The sequence below is a fragment of the Ranitomeya imitator genome, chromosome 10 (assembly GCF_032444005.1).
Source record: "Ranitomeya imitator isolate aRanImi1 chromosome 10, aRanImi1.pri, whole genome shotgun sequence".
NCBI classification, from domain to species: Eukaryota; Metazoa; Chordata; class Amphibia; order Anura; family Dendrobatidae; genus Ranitomeya; species Ranitomeya imitator.
The window spans coordinates 1,318,770-1,338,374 of record NC_091291.1 but is presented as its reverse complement, the minus strand read 5'-3'; the positions used below and the strand labels follow the sequence as shown (position 1 = coordinate 1,338,374).

Sequence of the window (19,605 nt, the reverse complement as noted above, 5' to 3'; positions counted from 1 at the left end):
TATACATAACGACTGAGGATAGCGATGAGATACCGGTAGACGTGTACATGACCATTATACATATAATATACATAACGACTGAGGATAGCGATGAGATACCGGTAGACGTGTGCATGACCATTATACATATAATATACATAACGACTGAGGATAGCGATGAGATACCGGTAGACGTGTGCATGACCATTATACATATAATATACATAACGACTGAGGATAGCGATGAGATACCGGTAGACGTGTACATGACCATTATACATATAATATACATAACGACTGAGGATAGCGATGAGATACCGGTAGACGTGTGCATGACCATTATACATATAATATACATAACGACTGAGGATAGCGATGAGATACCGGTAGAAGTGTACATGACCATTATACATATAATATACATAACGAGTGAGGATAGCGATGAGATACCAGTAGACGTGTACACGACCATTATACATATAATATACATAACGACTGAGGATAGCGATGAGATACCAGTAGACGTGTACACGGCCATTATGCATATAATATACATAACGACTGAGGATAGCGATGAGATACCGGTAGACGTGTACACGGCCATTATACATAACGACCGAGGATAGCGATGAGATACCGGTAGACGTGTACACGGCCATTATGTATATAATATACATAACGACTGAGGATAGCGATGAGATACCGGTAGACGTGTACATGGCCATTATACATATGATATAGATAACGACTGAGGATAGCGATGAGATACCAGTAGACGTGTACATGACCATTATACATATAATATACATAACGACTGAGGATAGCGATGAGATACGGGTAGACGTGTACATGACCATTATACATATGATATAGATAACGACTGAGGATAGCGATGAGATACCAGTAGACGTGTACATGACCATTATACATATAATATACATAACGACCGAGGATAGCGATGAGATACCGGTAGACGTGTACACGGCCATTATACATATGATATAGATAACGACTGAGGATAGCGATGAGATACCAGTAGACGTGTACATGGCCATTATACATATGATATAGATAACGACTGAGGATAGCGATGAGATACCAGTAGACGTGTACACGACCATTATACATAACGACTGAGGATAGCGATGAGATACCGGTAGACGTGTACACGGCCATTATACATATAATATACATAAAGACTGAGGATAGCGATGAGATACCGGTAGACGTGTGCATGACCATTATACATATAATATACATAAAGACTGAGGATAGCGATGAGATACCGGTAGACGTGTGCATGACCATTATACATATAATATACATAACGACTGAGGATAGCGATGAGATACCGGTCGACGTGTACATGACCATTATACATATAATATACATAACGACTGAAGACAGCGATGAGATACCGGTAGACGTGTACATGACCATTATACATAACGACCGAGGATAGCGATGAGATACCGGTAGACGTGTGCATGACCATTATACATATAATATACATAACGACTGAAGACAGCGATGAGATACCGGTAGACGTGTACACGGCCATTATACATATAATATACATAACGACTGAGGATAGCGATGAGATACCGGTAGACGTGTACACGGCCATTATACATATAATATACATAAAGACTGAGGATAGCGATGAGATACCGGTAGACGTGTACACGGCCATTATGCATATAATATACATAACGACTGAGGATAGCGATGAGATACCGGTAAACGTGTACATGACCATTATACATATAATATACATAAAGACTGAGGATAGCGATGAGATACCGGTAGACGTGTGCATGACCATTATACATATAATATACATAACGACTGAGGATAGCGATGAGATACCGGTCGACGTGTACATGACCATTATACATATAATATACATAACGACTGAAGACAGCGATGAGATACCGGTAGACGTGTACATGACCATTATACATAACGACCGAGGATAGCGATGAGATACCGGTAGACGTGTACATGACCATTATACATATAATATACATAACGACTGAGGATAGCGATGAGATACCGGTAGACGTGTGCATGACCATTATACATATAATATACATAACGACTGAAGACAGCGATGAGATACCAGTAGACGTGTACACGGCCATTATGCATATAATATACATAACGACTGAGGATAGCGATGAGATACCGGTAGACGTGTACACGACCATTATACATAACGACTGAGGATAGTGATGAGATACCGGTAGACGTGTACATGGCCATTATACATATGATATAGATAACGACTGAGGATAGTGATGAGATACCGGTAGACGTGTACACGGCCATTATGCATATAATATACATAACGACTGAGGATAGCGATGAGATACTGGTAGACGTGTACACGGCCATTATACATATAATATACATAAAGACTGAGGATAGCGATGAGATACCGGTAGACGTGTACACGGCCATTATACATATAATATACATAACGACTGAGGATAGCGATGAGATACCGGTAGACGTGTACACGACCATTATACATATAATATACATAAAGACTGAGGATAGCGATGAGATACCGGTAGACGTGTACACGACCATTTTACATATAATATACATAACGACTGAGGATAGCGATGAGATACCGGTAGACGTGTACACGGCCATTATACATATAATATACATAACGACTGAGGATAGCGATGAGATACCAGTAGACGTGTACATGGCCATCATACATATGATATAGATAACGACTGAGGATAGCGATGAGATACCAGTAGACGTGTACATGGCCATTATACATATAATATACATAACGACTGAGGATAGCGATGAGATACCGGTAGACGTGTACACGGCTATTATACATATAATATACATAACGACTGAGGATAGCGATGAGATACCGGTAGACGTGTACACGACCATTATACATAACGACTGAGGATAGTGATGAGATACCGGTAGACGTGTACATGGCCATTATACATATGACATAGATAACGACTGAGGATAGTGATGAGATACCGGTAGACGTGTACACAGCCATTATGCATATAATATACATAACGACTGAGGATAGCGATGAGATACCGGTAGACGTGTACACGGCCATTATACATATAATATACATAACGACTGAGGATAGCGATGAGATACTGGTAGACGTGTACACGGCCATTATACATATAATATACATAAAGACTGAGGATAGCGATGAGATACCGGTAGACGTGTGCATGACCATTATACATAACGACCGAGGATAGCGATGAGATACCGGTAGACGTGTACATGACCATTATACATATAATATACATAACGACTGAAGACAGCGATGAGATACCGGTAGACGTGTGCATGACCATTATACATATAATATACATAACGACTGAGGATAGCGATGAGATACCAGTAGACGTGTACACGGCCATTATACATAACGACCGAGGATAGCGATGAGATACCGGTAGACGTGTACACGGCCATTATGCATATAATATACATAACGACTGAGGATAGCGATGAGATACCGGTAGACGTGTACACGACCATTATACATAACGACTGAGGATAGCGATGAGATACCGGTAGACGTGTACACGGCCATTATACATATAATATACATAAAGACTGAGGATAGCGATGAGATACCGGTAGACGTGTACACGGCTATTATACATATAATATACATAACGACTGAGGATAGCGATGAGATACCGGTAGACGTGTACATGACCATTATACATATAATATACATAAAGACTGAGGATAGCGATGAGATACCGGTAGACGTGTACATGGCTATTATACATATAATATACATAAAGACTGAGGATAGCGATGAGATACCGGTAGACGTGTGCATGACCATTATACATAACGACTGAGGATAGCGATGAGATACCGGTAGACGTGTGCATGACCATTATATATATATAATATACATAACGACCGAGGATAGCGATGAGATACCGGTAGACGTGTACATGACCATTATACATATAATATACATAACGACTAAGGATAGCGATGAGATACCGGTAGACGTGTACATGACCATTTTACATATAATATACATAACGAGTGAGGATAGCGATGAGATACCGGTAGACGTGTACATGACCATTATACATATAATATACATAACGACCGAGGATAGCGATGAGATACCGGTAGACGTGTGCATGACCATTATATATATATAATATACATAACGACCGAGGATAGCGATGAGATACCGGTAGACGTGTACATGACCATTATACATATAATATACATAACGACTGAAGACACCGATGAGATACCGGTAGACGTGTGCATGACCATTATACATATAATATACATAACGACTAAGGATAGCGATGAGATACCGGTAGACGTGTACATGACCATTTTACATATAATATACATAACGAGTGAGGATAGCGATGAGATACCGGTAGACGTGTACACGGCCATTATACATATAATATACATAAAGACTGAGGATAGCGATGAGATACCGGTAGACGTGTACACGGCTATTATACATATAATATACATAAAGACTGAGGATAGCGATGAGATACCGGTAGACGTGTGCATGACCATTATACATATAATATACATAACGACCGAGGATAGCGATGAGATACCGGTAGACGTGTACATGACCATTATACATATAATATACATAACGACTGAAGACACCGATGAGATACCGGTAGACGTGTACATGACCATTATACATATAATATACATAATGACTAAGGATAGCGATGAGATACCGGTAGACGTGTACATGACCATTATACATATAATATACATAACGACTGAGGATAGCGATGAGATACCGGTAGACGTGTACATGACCATTATACATATAATATACATAACGACTAAGGATAGCGATGAGATACCGGTAGACGTGTGTATGACCATTATACATATAGTATACATAACGACTGAGGATAGCGATGAGATACCGGTTGACGTGTACACGGCCATTATACATATAATATAACGACTGAGGATAGCGATGAGATAGATGAGATACCGGTAGACGTGTACATGACCATTTTACATATAATATACATAACTACTGAGGATAGCGATGAGATACCGGTAGACGTGTACACGGCCATTATACATATAATATACATAACGACTGAGGATAGCGATGAGATACCAGTAGACGTGTACATGACCATTATACATATAATATACATAACGACTGAGGATAGTGATGAGATACCAGTAGACGTGTACACGGCCATTATACATATAATATACATAACTACTGAAGACAGCGATGAGATACCGGTAGACGTGTACACGGCCATTATACATATAATATACATAACGACTGAGGATAGCGATGAGATACCAGTAGACGTGTACACGGCCATTATACATATAATATACATAACGACTGAGGATAGTGATGAGATACCAGTAGACGTGTACACGGACATTATACAAGCCTCACCAATGCCTGCTGTAAATACGTGGCGAAATAAGACCGATCACACATGCAGACTGAGGGATCGCTCAGGAAATTAGTTGGGCAATGAAGCTGTCCCGGGGAGAGGCACAGGTGGCGACCTTTGTCGTCTTCTGCCTGTTATTTGGATTGTGGTGGAAGGTGGAGTGGCAGTGACAGAGAAGACTCTTATCAGCACCTAATAGGCTCATCCTCATCTGTGTGACATGGAATGGCCTTCCAGGTTAAACAGTTTATAAGTAACTTTCATCGGAGTGATCTGAGAAGACACAAGGTCCTATAGGCAACATGAGGTCCACGCTGCTGCTGTGCGCCTTTCTTCTCCTGCTCCCTGGATCTCCAGCACGACAGATACAGGTCAGTATTTCGCTGCACACCATTATAGACAGTGGGAGCCAGAGCTCGTATACATAGATGTAACACACACACCTTGGATATTATAGCATGACATAGTAGACACTTGTTGGTTTCCAGGTCGGAGAGTTCACATTTATGTTGGATTCAGTGCTGAAGTTGAAGCATTTCCTGGACGGATTCGGGAACGACATGGAGGCAGCAGCCAAAGATGCCTGCCATAGTTCAATCCTCCCAGAGGAATTTCGTCTGGTGTGCGCGGAGGACAATCCTGCGGACATCTTCATCAGTCTCAGTGAGTACTGCCAGTAACACTTAGGAGTATTCTGGATGACATCATGGACACTGCACAATGGTGTCATACCTTGTAACAATGTCAGCAGCATAGTTATAACCATGAGCCCCATAACGGAGTCAGACACAGTCATAAAGAGAGCACTTTATACAGAGCACCCCATAACAGGGTCAAACACAGCTCTGACTATAGTACTGCTAACCATACAGCCCCCCATAACAAGCTCAGCTATCCACAGAACCCCTAGATATCAGGGTCAGACACATTCCTTCCCACACACAGTCGTTATCCTTAGGGTCCCCATAACAGTGTCCTGATACCCGGGGCCGGCATCACCACCCACTGCACCCAGGTAAGCGCTGGACAGAAGTGTGGGCTCACTCGCTGTCAGGGACACATGCAAGCTATGGGGTCCGTGAGTAGGATGGTGCCCAGAAGGGGCCAGCTGCTCCGCTGTCAGAACTTCAGTCTCCTCAGCATCTTCTGACTCTCTGTGATGTCTCCGTGCAGAGGGAGCGATGACATCACTATAGCGCCCCCTCTGCGCACAGTCAGAAGGCGCTGAGGACACCAGAGGAGTGAACACCAAAGTGCATTATATAGGGCCCATGATACTGTATGGACTAATATATGGGGTCTATTATACTGTATGGAGTAATATATGGGGTCTATTATACTGTATGGACTAATATATGGGGTCTATTATACTGTATGGAGTAATATATGGGGTCTATTATACTGTATGGAGTAGTAAATGGGGCCCATGATACTGTATGGACTAATATATGGGGGTCTATTATACTGTATGGAGTAGTAAATGGGGCCCATGATACTGTATGGACTAATATATGGGGTCTATTATACTGTATGGAGTAATATCACATGTACCCCTATATAATAACTGATACCCCTCATATATCATACAGTACAATAATTACCTCAGAATAGTAATATCACATGTACCCCTATATAACACCTGATACCCTCATATATCATACAGTACAATAATTATCTCAGAATAGTAATATCACATGTACCCCTATATAACACCTGATACCCTCATATATCATACAGTATAATAATTACCTCAGAATAGTAATATCACATGTACCCCTATATAACACCTGATACCCTCATATATATCATACAGTACAATAATTACCTCAGAATAGTAATATCACATATACCCCTATATAACACCTGATACCCTCATATATCATACAGTATAATAATTACCTCAGAATAGTAATATCACATGTACCCCTATATAATACCTGATACCCTCATATATCATACAGTACAATAATTATCTCAGAATAGTAATATCACATATACCCCTATATAACACCTGATACCCTCATATATCATACAGTATAATAATTACCTCAGAATAGTAATATCACATATACCCCTATATAACACCTGATACCCTCATATATCATACAGTATAATAATTACCTCAGAATAGTATGCAAATTGCATCTTCTGAGAAAAAGAGGACTTAACTCTATAGCGCCACCTGTTGGAAGCAGCGATCCTACAAGTCACAATCAACCCTTTAACGAGTCGTGCAATATGACTTGGGATTAAAGCCAAATCAGTATCTCAATTTGCAGACACGGTGTTTCGGGCTGTTGGCCCTCGTCAGTGCGAAGCGTGAGAACTGATTTGGCTCGGTGAGAGGCTCTGGACTGGGGTCTAAGGGGTATCGTTTCTCCTTGTGGAGAGTGACATACCAGCTCTGGCTTGTCAAGGTAAGGAGGCTTATTCGCCATCACATGTACCCCTATATAATACCTGATACCCCTCACATGTATATCATACAGTACAATAATTACCTCAGAATAGTAATATCACATATACCCCTATATAGCACCTGATACCCTCATATATATCATACAGTACAATTACCTCAGAATAGTAATATCACATGTACCCTTATATAACACCTGATACCCCTCATATATTATATCATCTAATATATAATTGCCTAGAATACTACTTCTTGCAATTTGTGCCAACTTCCGTGGCTTTGTCCGGAGCTAATGTCCGGAGCTAATGTCCGGAGCTAAGTGACGTCAACAGTGTCCAGTGTCTGATTGGTTGCCGCCTGCTGCGAGCGACCAATCAGAAACGTGCCGTACTGTGACACACTCCGCCCGCCATTTTGGTGTGATTTTTGAATTTTTACCTCACAGCAAGTTTCTACTGCGTGGAGGCGGGCCCAGTGACGTTGCTCTTCAAGCTCCTGCCGAATTTCGTAAAAAAAATGATAATACCATTTACCAAAACTATATATATTTAGTTGTGAAGTGGTTCAGTGACATTTTCACACCAATTTTGAACTTTTGTTTGGTGTTTTCTCCATATACTGCCTATTATTCACTGACTGTTATACTGAGAGACTGCCGTTTATTAACCTCTTCTTTGCCACATTGGGCAAAGTTGTCGTCTGATGTCTTTCATCCCTCCCCTCATAAGCATGTTCATGGATCCTGTGTAACTGAACATTAAATAACAAGAATTGTCAAGAGCTGGTGAGTGCAGCCATTTTTTGTTCTTTCTTACTATTATTTATTAATTGTATTATTCTTACATTTGAATAAATAAAGTATATATGGATTCTAGACTCCCGATTCTTTAGAATCGGGCTGCCATCTAGTACAGTATAATTACCTCAGAATAGTTATATCACATGTACCCCTATATAATACCCGATACCCCTCATATATTATATCATACAGTATAATTACCTCAGAATAGTAATATCACATGTACCCCTATATAATACCTGATACCCTCATATATATCATACAATATAATTACCTCAGAATAGTAATATCACATGTACCCCTATATAACACCTGATACCCTCATATATCATACAGTACAATAATTATCTCAGAATAGTAATATCACATATACCCCTATATAACACCTGATACCCCTCATATATCATACAGTATAATAATTACCTCAGAATAGTAATATCACATGTACCCCTATATAACACCTGATACCCTCATATATATCATACAGTACAATAATTACCTCAGAATAGTAATATCACATGTACCCCTATATAACACCTGATACCCCTCATATATCATACAGTACAATAATTACCTCAGAATAGTAATATCACATGTACCCCTAAATAACACCTGATACCCCTCATATATTATATCATACAGTATAATAATTACCTCAGAATAGTAATATCACATGTACCCCTATATAACACCTGATACCCCTCATATATCATACAGTATAATAATTACCTCAGAATAGTAATATCACATGTACCCCTATATAATACCTGATACCCCTCACATGTACAGTACAATAATTACCTCAGAATAGTAATATCACATGTACCCCTATATAATACCTGATACCCTCATATATCATACAGTACAATAATTACCTCAGAATAGTAATATCACATGTACCCCTATATAATACCTGATACCCTCATATATCATACAGTACAATAATTACCTCAGAATAGTAATATCACATGTACCCCTATATAACACCTGATACCCCTCATATATTACATCATACAGTATAATAATTACCTCAGAATAGTAATATCACATGTACCCCTATATAACACCTGATACCCCTCACATATCATACAGTACAATAATTACCTCAGAATAGTAATATCACATGTACCCCTATATAACACCTGATACCCCTCACATATCATACAGTACAATAATTACCTCAGAATAGTTATATCACATGTACCCCTATATAACACCTGATACCCCTCATATATTATATCATACAGTATAATAATTACCTCAGAATAGTAATATCACATGTACCCCTATATAATACCTGATACCCCTCATATATCATACAGTATAATTACCTCAGAATAGTAATATCACATGTACCCCTATATAATACCTGATACCCCTCATATATTATATCATACAGTATAATTACCTCAGAATAGTAATATCACATGTACCCCTATATAATACCTGATACCCTCATATATTACATCATACAGTATAATAATTACCTCAGAATAGTAATATCACATGTACCCCTATATAACACCTGATACCATCATATATCATACAGTACAATAATTACCTCAGAATAGTAATATCACATGTACCCCTATATAACACCTGATACCCCTCATATATATCATACAGTACAATAATTACCTCAGAATAGTAATATCACATGTACCCCTATATAACACCTGATACCCCTCATATATTATATCATACAGTATAATAATTACCTCAGAATAGTAATATCACATGTACCCCTATATAATACCTGATACCCGCATATATATCATACAGTACAATAATTACCTCAGAATAGTAATATCACATGTACCCCTATATAACACCTGATACCCTCATATATCATACAGTACAATAATTATCTCAGAATAGTAATATCACATGTACCCCTATATAACACCTGATACCCCTCATATATTATATCATACAGTATAATAATTACCTCAGAATAGTAATATCACATGTACCCCTATATAATACCTGATACCATCATATATCATACAGTACAATAATTACCTCAGAATAGTAATATCACATGTACCCCTATATAACACCTGATACCCGCATATATATCATACAGTACAATAATTACCTCAGAATAGTAATATCACATGTACCCTGTTATGTCTGCTAATGACAGGTGTTATGAAGGCAATCCAGAAACAGTGTGCTTAGCGATCAGAGCGCACACAGTGATCTGACAAATACCCAAAAACAAAAGAACGAGCTCTGAGACGTGGAAACTCTGCTGACCGCAATCCCTAATCCTAACACACCACACTAGAGGCAGCCGTGGATTGCGCCTAACGCTCCCTATGCAACTCGGCACAGCCTGAGAAACTAGCTAGCCTGAAGATAGAAAAATAGGCCTGACTTGCCCCAGAGAAATTCCCCAAAGGAAAAGGCAGCCCCCCACATATAATGACTGTGAGTAAGATGAAAAGACAAAACGTAGGGATGAAATAGATTCAGCAAAGTGAGGCCCGATATTCTAGGACAGAGCGAGGATAGTAAAGCGAACTTTGCAGTCTACAAAAAACCCTAAAGCAAAACCACGCAAAGGGGGCAAAAAAAACCTACCGTGCCGAACTAACGGCACGGCGGTACACCCTTTGCGTCTCAGAGCTTCCAGCAAAACAAAAGACAAGCTGGACAGAAAAAAAGCAACAAAAAAGCAAAAAGCACTTAGCTATAAAGAGCAGCAGGTCACAGGAACAATCAGGAGAAGCTCAGATCCAACACTGAAACATTGACAAGGAGCAAGGATAGCAGCATCAGGCGGAGTTAAGTAATGAAGCAGTTAACGAGCTCACCAGAACACCTGAGGGAGGAAGCTCAGAAGCTGCAGTACCACTTGTGACCACAGGAGTGAATTCAGCCACAGAATTCACAACAGTACCCCTATATAACACCTGATACCCCTCATATATCATACAGTACAATAATTACCTCAGAATAGTAATATCACATGTACTCCTATATAACACCTGATACCCCTCATATATTATATCATACAGTATAATAATTACCTCAGAATAGTAATATCACATGTACCCCTATATAACACCTGATACCCCTCATATATCATACAGTACAATAATTACCTCAGAATAGTAATATCACATGTACTCCTATATAACACCTGATACCCCTCATATATTATATCATACAGTATAATAATTACCTCAGAATAGTAATATCACATGTACCCCTATATAATACCTGATACCCCTCATATATTATATCATACAGTATAATAATTACCTCAGAATAGTAATATCACATGTACCCCTATATAATACCTGATACCCTCATATATCATACAGTACAATAATTACCTCAGAATAGTTATATCACATGTACCCCTATATAACTGATACCCCTCATATATTATATCATACAGTATAATAATTACCTCAGAATAGTAATATCACATGTACCCCTATATAATACCTGATACCCGCATATATATCATACAGTACAATAATTACCTCAGAATAGTAATATCACATGTACCCCTATATAACACCTGATACCCCTCATATATCATACAGTACAATAATTACCTCAGAATAGTAATATCACATGTACCCCTATATAACACCTGATACCCCTCATATATTATATCATACAGTATAATAATTACCTCAGAATAGTAATATCACATGTACCCCTATATAATACCTGATACCCCTCATATATTATATCATACAGTATAATAATTACCTCAGAATAGTAATATCACATGTACCCCTATATAATACCTGATACCCTCATATATCATACAGTACAATAATTACCTCAGAATAGTTATATCACATGTACCCCTATATAACACCTGATACCCCTCATATATTATATCATACAGTATAATAATTACCTCAGAATAGTAATATCACATGTACCCCTATATAATACCTGATACCCTCATATCATACAGTACAATAATTACCTCAGAATAGTAATATCACATGTACCCCTATATAACACCTGATACCCTCATATATCATACAGTACAATAATTACCTCAGAATAGTAATATCACATGTACCCCTATATAACACCTGATACCCCTCATATATTATATCATACAGTATAATAATTACCTCAGAATAGTAATATCACATGTACCCCTATATAATACCTGATACCCTCATATATCATACAGTACAATAATTACCTCAGAATAGTTATATCACATGTACCCCTATATAACACCTGATACCCCTCATATATTATATCATACAGTATAATAATTACCTCAGAATAGTAATATCACATGTACCCCTATATAACACCTGATACCCTCATATATTATATCATACAGTATAATAATTACCTCAGAATAGTAATATCACATGTACCCCTATATAACACCTGATACCCTCATATATCATACAGTACCATTATTACCTCAGAATAGTAATATCACATGTACCCCTATATAACACCTGATACCCCTCATATATTATATCATACAGTATAATAATTACCTCAGAATAGTAATATCACATGTACCCCTATATAATACCTGATACCCTCATATATCATACAGTACAATAATTACCTCAGAATAGTAATATCACATGTACCCCTATATAACACCTGATACCCCTCATATATTATATCATACAGTATAATAATTACCTCAGAATAGTAATATCACATATACCCCTATATAACACCTGATACCCCTCATATATCATACAGTATAATAATTACCTCAGACTAGTAATATCACATGTACCCCTATATAACACCTGATACCCTCATATATCATACAGTACAATAATTACCTCAGAATAGTAATATCACATGTACCCCTATATAACACCTGATACCCCTCATATATTATATCATACAGTATAATAATTACCTCAGAATAGTAATATCACATGTACCCCTATATAATACCTGATACCCGCATATATATCATACAGTACAATAATTACCTCAGACTAGTAATATCACATGTACCCCTATATAACACCTGATACCCCTCATATATTATATCATACAGTATAATAATTACCTCAGACTAGTAATATCACATGTACCCCTATATAACACCTGATACCCCTCATATATTATATCATACAGTATAATAATTACCTCAGACTAGTAATATCACATGTACCCCTATATAACACCTGATACCCTCATATATCATACAGTACACAACTAGTAATATCACACGATAATCCTCACCTACCTTATACAACAGACACGTAGAGCGCGTGGGGATCACCCTGTGACGTATAATACACAGTGATGACGTATAATACACAGTGATGACGTATAATACACAGTGATGACGTATAATACAGTGATGACGTATAATACACAGTGATGACGTATAATACACAGTGATGACGTCTAATACACAGTGATGACGTATAATACAGTGATGACGAATAATACAGTGATGACGTATAATACACAGTGATGACGTCTAATACACAGTGATGACGTATAATACACAGTGATGACGTATAATACACAGTGATGACGCATAATACACAGTGATGACGAATAATACACAGTGATGACGCATAATACACAGTGATGACGAATAATACACAGTGATGACGAATAATACACAGTGATGACGTATAATACACAGTGATGACGTATAATACACAGTGATGACGTATAATACACAGTGATGACGCATAATACACAGTGATGACGAATAATACACAGTGATGACGTATAATACACAGTGATGACGTATAATACACAGTGATGACGAATAATACACAGTGATGACGTATAATACACAGTGATGACGTATAATACACAGTGATGACGTATAATACACAGTGATGACGAATAATACACAGTGATGACGTATAATACACAGTGATGACGCATAATACACAGTGATGACGCATAATACACAGTGATGACGCATAATACACAGTGATGACGCATAATACACAGTGATGACGTATAATACACAGTGATGACGAATAATACACAGTGATGACGCATAATACACAGTGATGACGTATAATACACAGTGATGACGTATAATACACAGTGATGACGTATAATACACAGTGATGACGCATAATACACAGTGATGACGAATAATACACAGTGATGACGTCTAATATACAGTGATGACGTCTAATACACAGTGATGACGTATAATACACAGTGATGACGTATAATACAGTGATGACGTATAATACACAGTAATGACGTATAATACACAGTGATGACGTATAATACACAGTGATGACGTATAATACACAGTGATGACGAATAATACACAGTGATGACGTATAATACACAGTGATGACGTATAATACACAGTGATGACGTATAATACACAGTGATGACGTATAATACACAGTGATGACGTATAATACAGTGATGACGTATAATACAGTGATGACGTATAATACACAGTGATGACGCATAATACACAGTGATGACGAATAATACACAGTGATGACGTATAATACAGTGATGACGCATAATACACAGTGATGACGTATAATACACAGTGATGACGTATAATACAGTGATGACGTATAATACACAGTGATGACGAATAATACACAGTGATGACGCATAATACACAGTGATGACGTATAATATACAGTGATGACGTATAATACACAGTGATGACGTATAATACACAGTGATGACGAATAATACACAGTGATGACGCATAATACACAGTGATGACGTATAATACACAGTGATGACGAATAATACACAGTGATGACGTATAATACACAGTGATGACGTATAATACAGTGATGACGTATAATACACAGTGATCGATGACGTATAATACACAGTGATGACGTATAATACACAGTGATGACGTATAATACACAGTGATGACGTATAATACACAGTGATGACGTATAATACACAGTGATGACGTATAATACACAGTGATGACGTATAATACACAGTGATGACGTATAATACACAGTGATGACGTATAATACACAGTGATGACGTATAATACAGTGATGACGTATAATACACAGTGATGACGTATAATACACAGTGATGACGTATAATACACAGTGATGACGTATAATACACAGTGATGACGTATAATACACAGTGATGACGTATAATACACAGTGATGACGTATAATACACAGTGATGACGTATAATACACAGTGATGACGTATAATACACAGTGATGACGTATAATACACAGTGATGACGTATAATACACAGTGATGACGTATAATACACAGTGATGACGTATAATACACAGTGATGACGTATAATACACAGTGATGACGTATAATACACAGTGATGACGTATAATACACAGTGATGACGTATAATACACAGTGATGACGTATAATACACAGTGATGACGTATAATACACAGTGATGACGTATAATACACAGTGATGACGTATAATACACAGTGATGACGTATAATACACAGTGATGACGTATAATACACAGTGATGACGAATAATACACAGTGATGACGTATAATACACAGTGATGACGTATAATACACAGTGATGACGTATAATACACAGTGATGACGAATAATACACAGTGATGACGAATAATACACAGTGATGACGTATAATACACAGTGATGACGTATAATACACAGTGATGACGTATAATACACAGTGATGACGTATAATACACAGTGATGACGTATAATACACAGTGATGACGTATAATACACAGTGATGACGTATAATACAGTGATGACGTATAATACACAGTGATGACGTATAATACAGTGATGACGTATAATACACAGTGATGACGTATAATACACAGTGATGACGTATAATACACAGTGATGACGTATAATACACAGTGATGACGTATAATACACAGTGATGACGTATAATACACAGTGATGACGTATAATACACAGTGATGACGTATAATACACAGTGATGACGTATAATACACAGTGATGACGTATAATACACAGTGATGACGTATAATACACAGTGATGACGTATAATACACAGTGATGACGTATAATACACAGTGATGACGTATAATACACAGTGATGACGTATAATACACAGTGATGACGTATAATACAGTGATGACGTATAATACACAGTGATGACGTATAATACACAGTGATGACGTATAATACACAGTGATGACGTATAATACACAGTGATGACGTATAATACACAGTGATGACGTATAATACACAGTGATGACGTATAATACACAGTGATGACGTATAATACACAGTGATGACGTATAATACACAGTGATGACGTATAATACACAGTGATGACGTATAATACACAGTGATGACGTATAATACACAGTGATGACGTATAATACACAGTGATGACGTATAATACACAGTGATGACGTATAATACACAGTGATGACGTATAATACACAGTGATGACGTATAATACACAGTGATGACGTATAATACACAGTGATGACGTATAATACACAGTGATGACGTATAATACACAGTGATGACGTATAATACACAGTGATGACGTATAATACACAGTGATGACGTATAATACACAGTGATGACGTATAATACACAGTGATGACGTATAATACACAGTGATGACGTATAATACACAGTGATGACGTATAATACACAGTGATGACGTATAATACAGTGATGACGTATAATACACAGTGATGACGTATAATACACAGTGATGACGTATAATACACAGTGATGACGTATAATACACAGTGATGACGTATAATACACAGTGATGACGTATAATACACAGTGATGACGTATAATACACAGTGATGACGTATAATACACAGTGATGACGTATAATACACAGTGATGACGTATAATACACAGTGATGACGTATAATACACAGTGATGACGTATAATACACAGTGATGACGTATAATACACAGTGATGACGTATAATACACAGTGATGACGTATAATACACAGTGATGACGTATAATACACAGTGATGACGTATAATACACAGTGATGACGTATAATACACAGTGATGACGTATAATACACAGTGATGACGAATAATACACAGTGATGACGTATAATACACAGTGATGACGTATAATACACAGTGATGACGTATAATACACAGTGATGACGTATAATACACAGTGATGACGTATAATACACAGTGATGACGTATAATACAGTGATGACGTATAATACACAGTGATGACGTATAATACAGTGATGACGTATAATACACAGTGATGACGTATAATACACAGTGATGACGTATAATACACAGTGATGACGTATAATACACAGTGATGACGTATAATACACAGTGATGACGTATAATACACAGTGATGACGTATAATACACAGTGATGACGTATAATACACAGTGATGACGTATAATACACAGTGATGACGTATAATACACAGTGATGACGTATAATACACAGTGATGACGTATAATACACAGTGATGACGTATAATACACAGTGATGACGTATAATACACAGTGATGACGTATAATACACAGTGATGACGTATAATACACAGTGATGACGTATAATACACAGTGATGACGTATAATACACAGTGATGACGTATAATACACAGTGATGACGTATAATACAGTGATGACGTATAATACACAGTGATGACGTATAATACACAGTGATGACGTATAATACACAGTGATGACGTATAATACACAGTGATGACGTATAATACACAGTGATGACGTATAATACACAGTGATGACGTATAATACACAGTGATGACGTATAATACACAGTGATGACGTATAATACACAGTGATGACGTATAATACACAGTGATGACGTATAATACACAGTGATGACGTATAATACACAGTGATGACGTATAATACACAGTGATGACGTATAATACACAGTGATGACGCATAATACACAGTGATGACGTATAATACACAGTGATGACGTATAATACACAGTGATGACGTATAATACACAGTGATGACGTATAATACACAGTGATGACGTATAATACTACAGTGATGACGTATAATACACAGTGATGACGAATAATACACAGTGATGACGAATAATACACAGTGATGACGTATAATACACAGTGATGACGTATAATACCAGTGATGACGAATAATACACAGTGATGACGAATAATACACAGTGATGACGTATAATACAGTGATGACGTATAATACACAGTGATGACGTATAATACACAGTGATGACGTATAATACACAGTGATGACGTATAATACACAGTGATGACGAATAATACACAGTGATGACGTATAATACACAGTGATGACGTATAATACACAGTGATGACGAATAATACACAGTGATGACGTATAATACACAGTGATGACGTATAATACACAGTGATGACGTATAATACACAGTGATGACGTATAATACACAGTGATGACGTATAATACACAGTGATGACGTATAATACACAGTGATGACGTATAATACACAGTGATGACGTATAATACACAGTGATGACGTATAATACAGTGATGACGAATAATACACAGTGATGACGAATAATACACAGTGATGACGTATAATACACAGTGATGACGTATAATACACAGTGATGACGTATAATACACAGTGATGACGTATAATACACAGTGATGACGTATAATACACAGTGATGACGAATAATACACAGTGATGACGAATAATACACAGTGATGACGTATAATACACAGTGATGACGCTATAATACACAGTGATGACGTATAATACACAGTGATGACGTATAATACACAGTGATGACGTATAATACACAGTGATGACGAATAATACACAGTGATGACGTATAATACAGTGATGACGTATAATACACAGTGATGACGCATAATACACAGTGATGACGAATAATACACAGTGATGACGTATAATACAGTGATGACGTATAATACAGTGATGACGTATAATACACAGTGATGACGAATAATACACAGTGATGAC

The 19,605-nt window shown here is 37.3% G+C and overlaps 1 protein-coding gene across 2 annotated transcripts in view; it reads left to right on the top strand.

Moving 5' to 3' along the window:
- Nucleotides 1-5,603: 5,603 nt before the first annotated feature.
- Nucleotides 5,604-19,605, top strand: part of LOC138651166 (guanylate cyclase activator 2B-like) — a 42,780-nt gene continuing 28,778 nt past the window's right edge. Inside the window, exons 1-2 of one of the 2 annotated variants that reach the window (XM_069741188.1) lie at nt 5,604-5,818; nt 5,936-6,110. In XM_069741188.1, coding sequence (XP_069597289.1) covers nt 5,750-5,818; nt 5,936-6,110 — 244 coding nt within the window. In that variant the 5' untranslated portion in view covers nt 5,604-5,749. The remainder of the gene's footprint in view (nt 5,819-5,935; nt 6,111-19,605) is intronic. The other variant, XM_069741187.1, reaches the window with a different exon arrangement.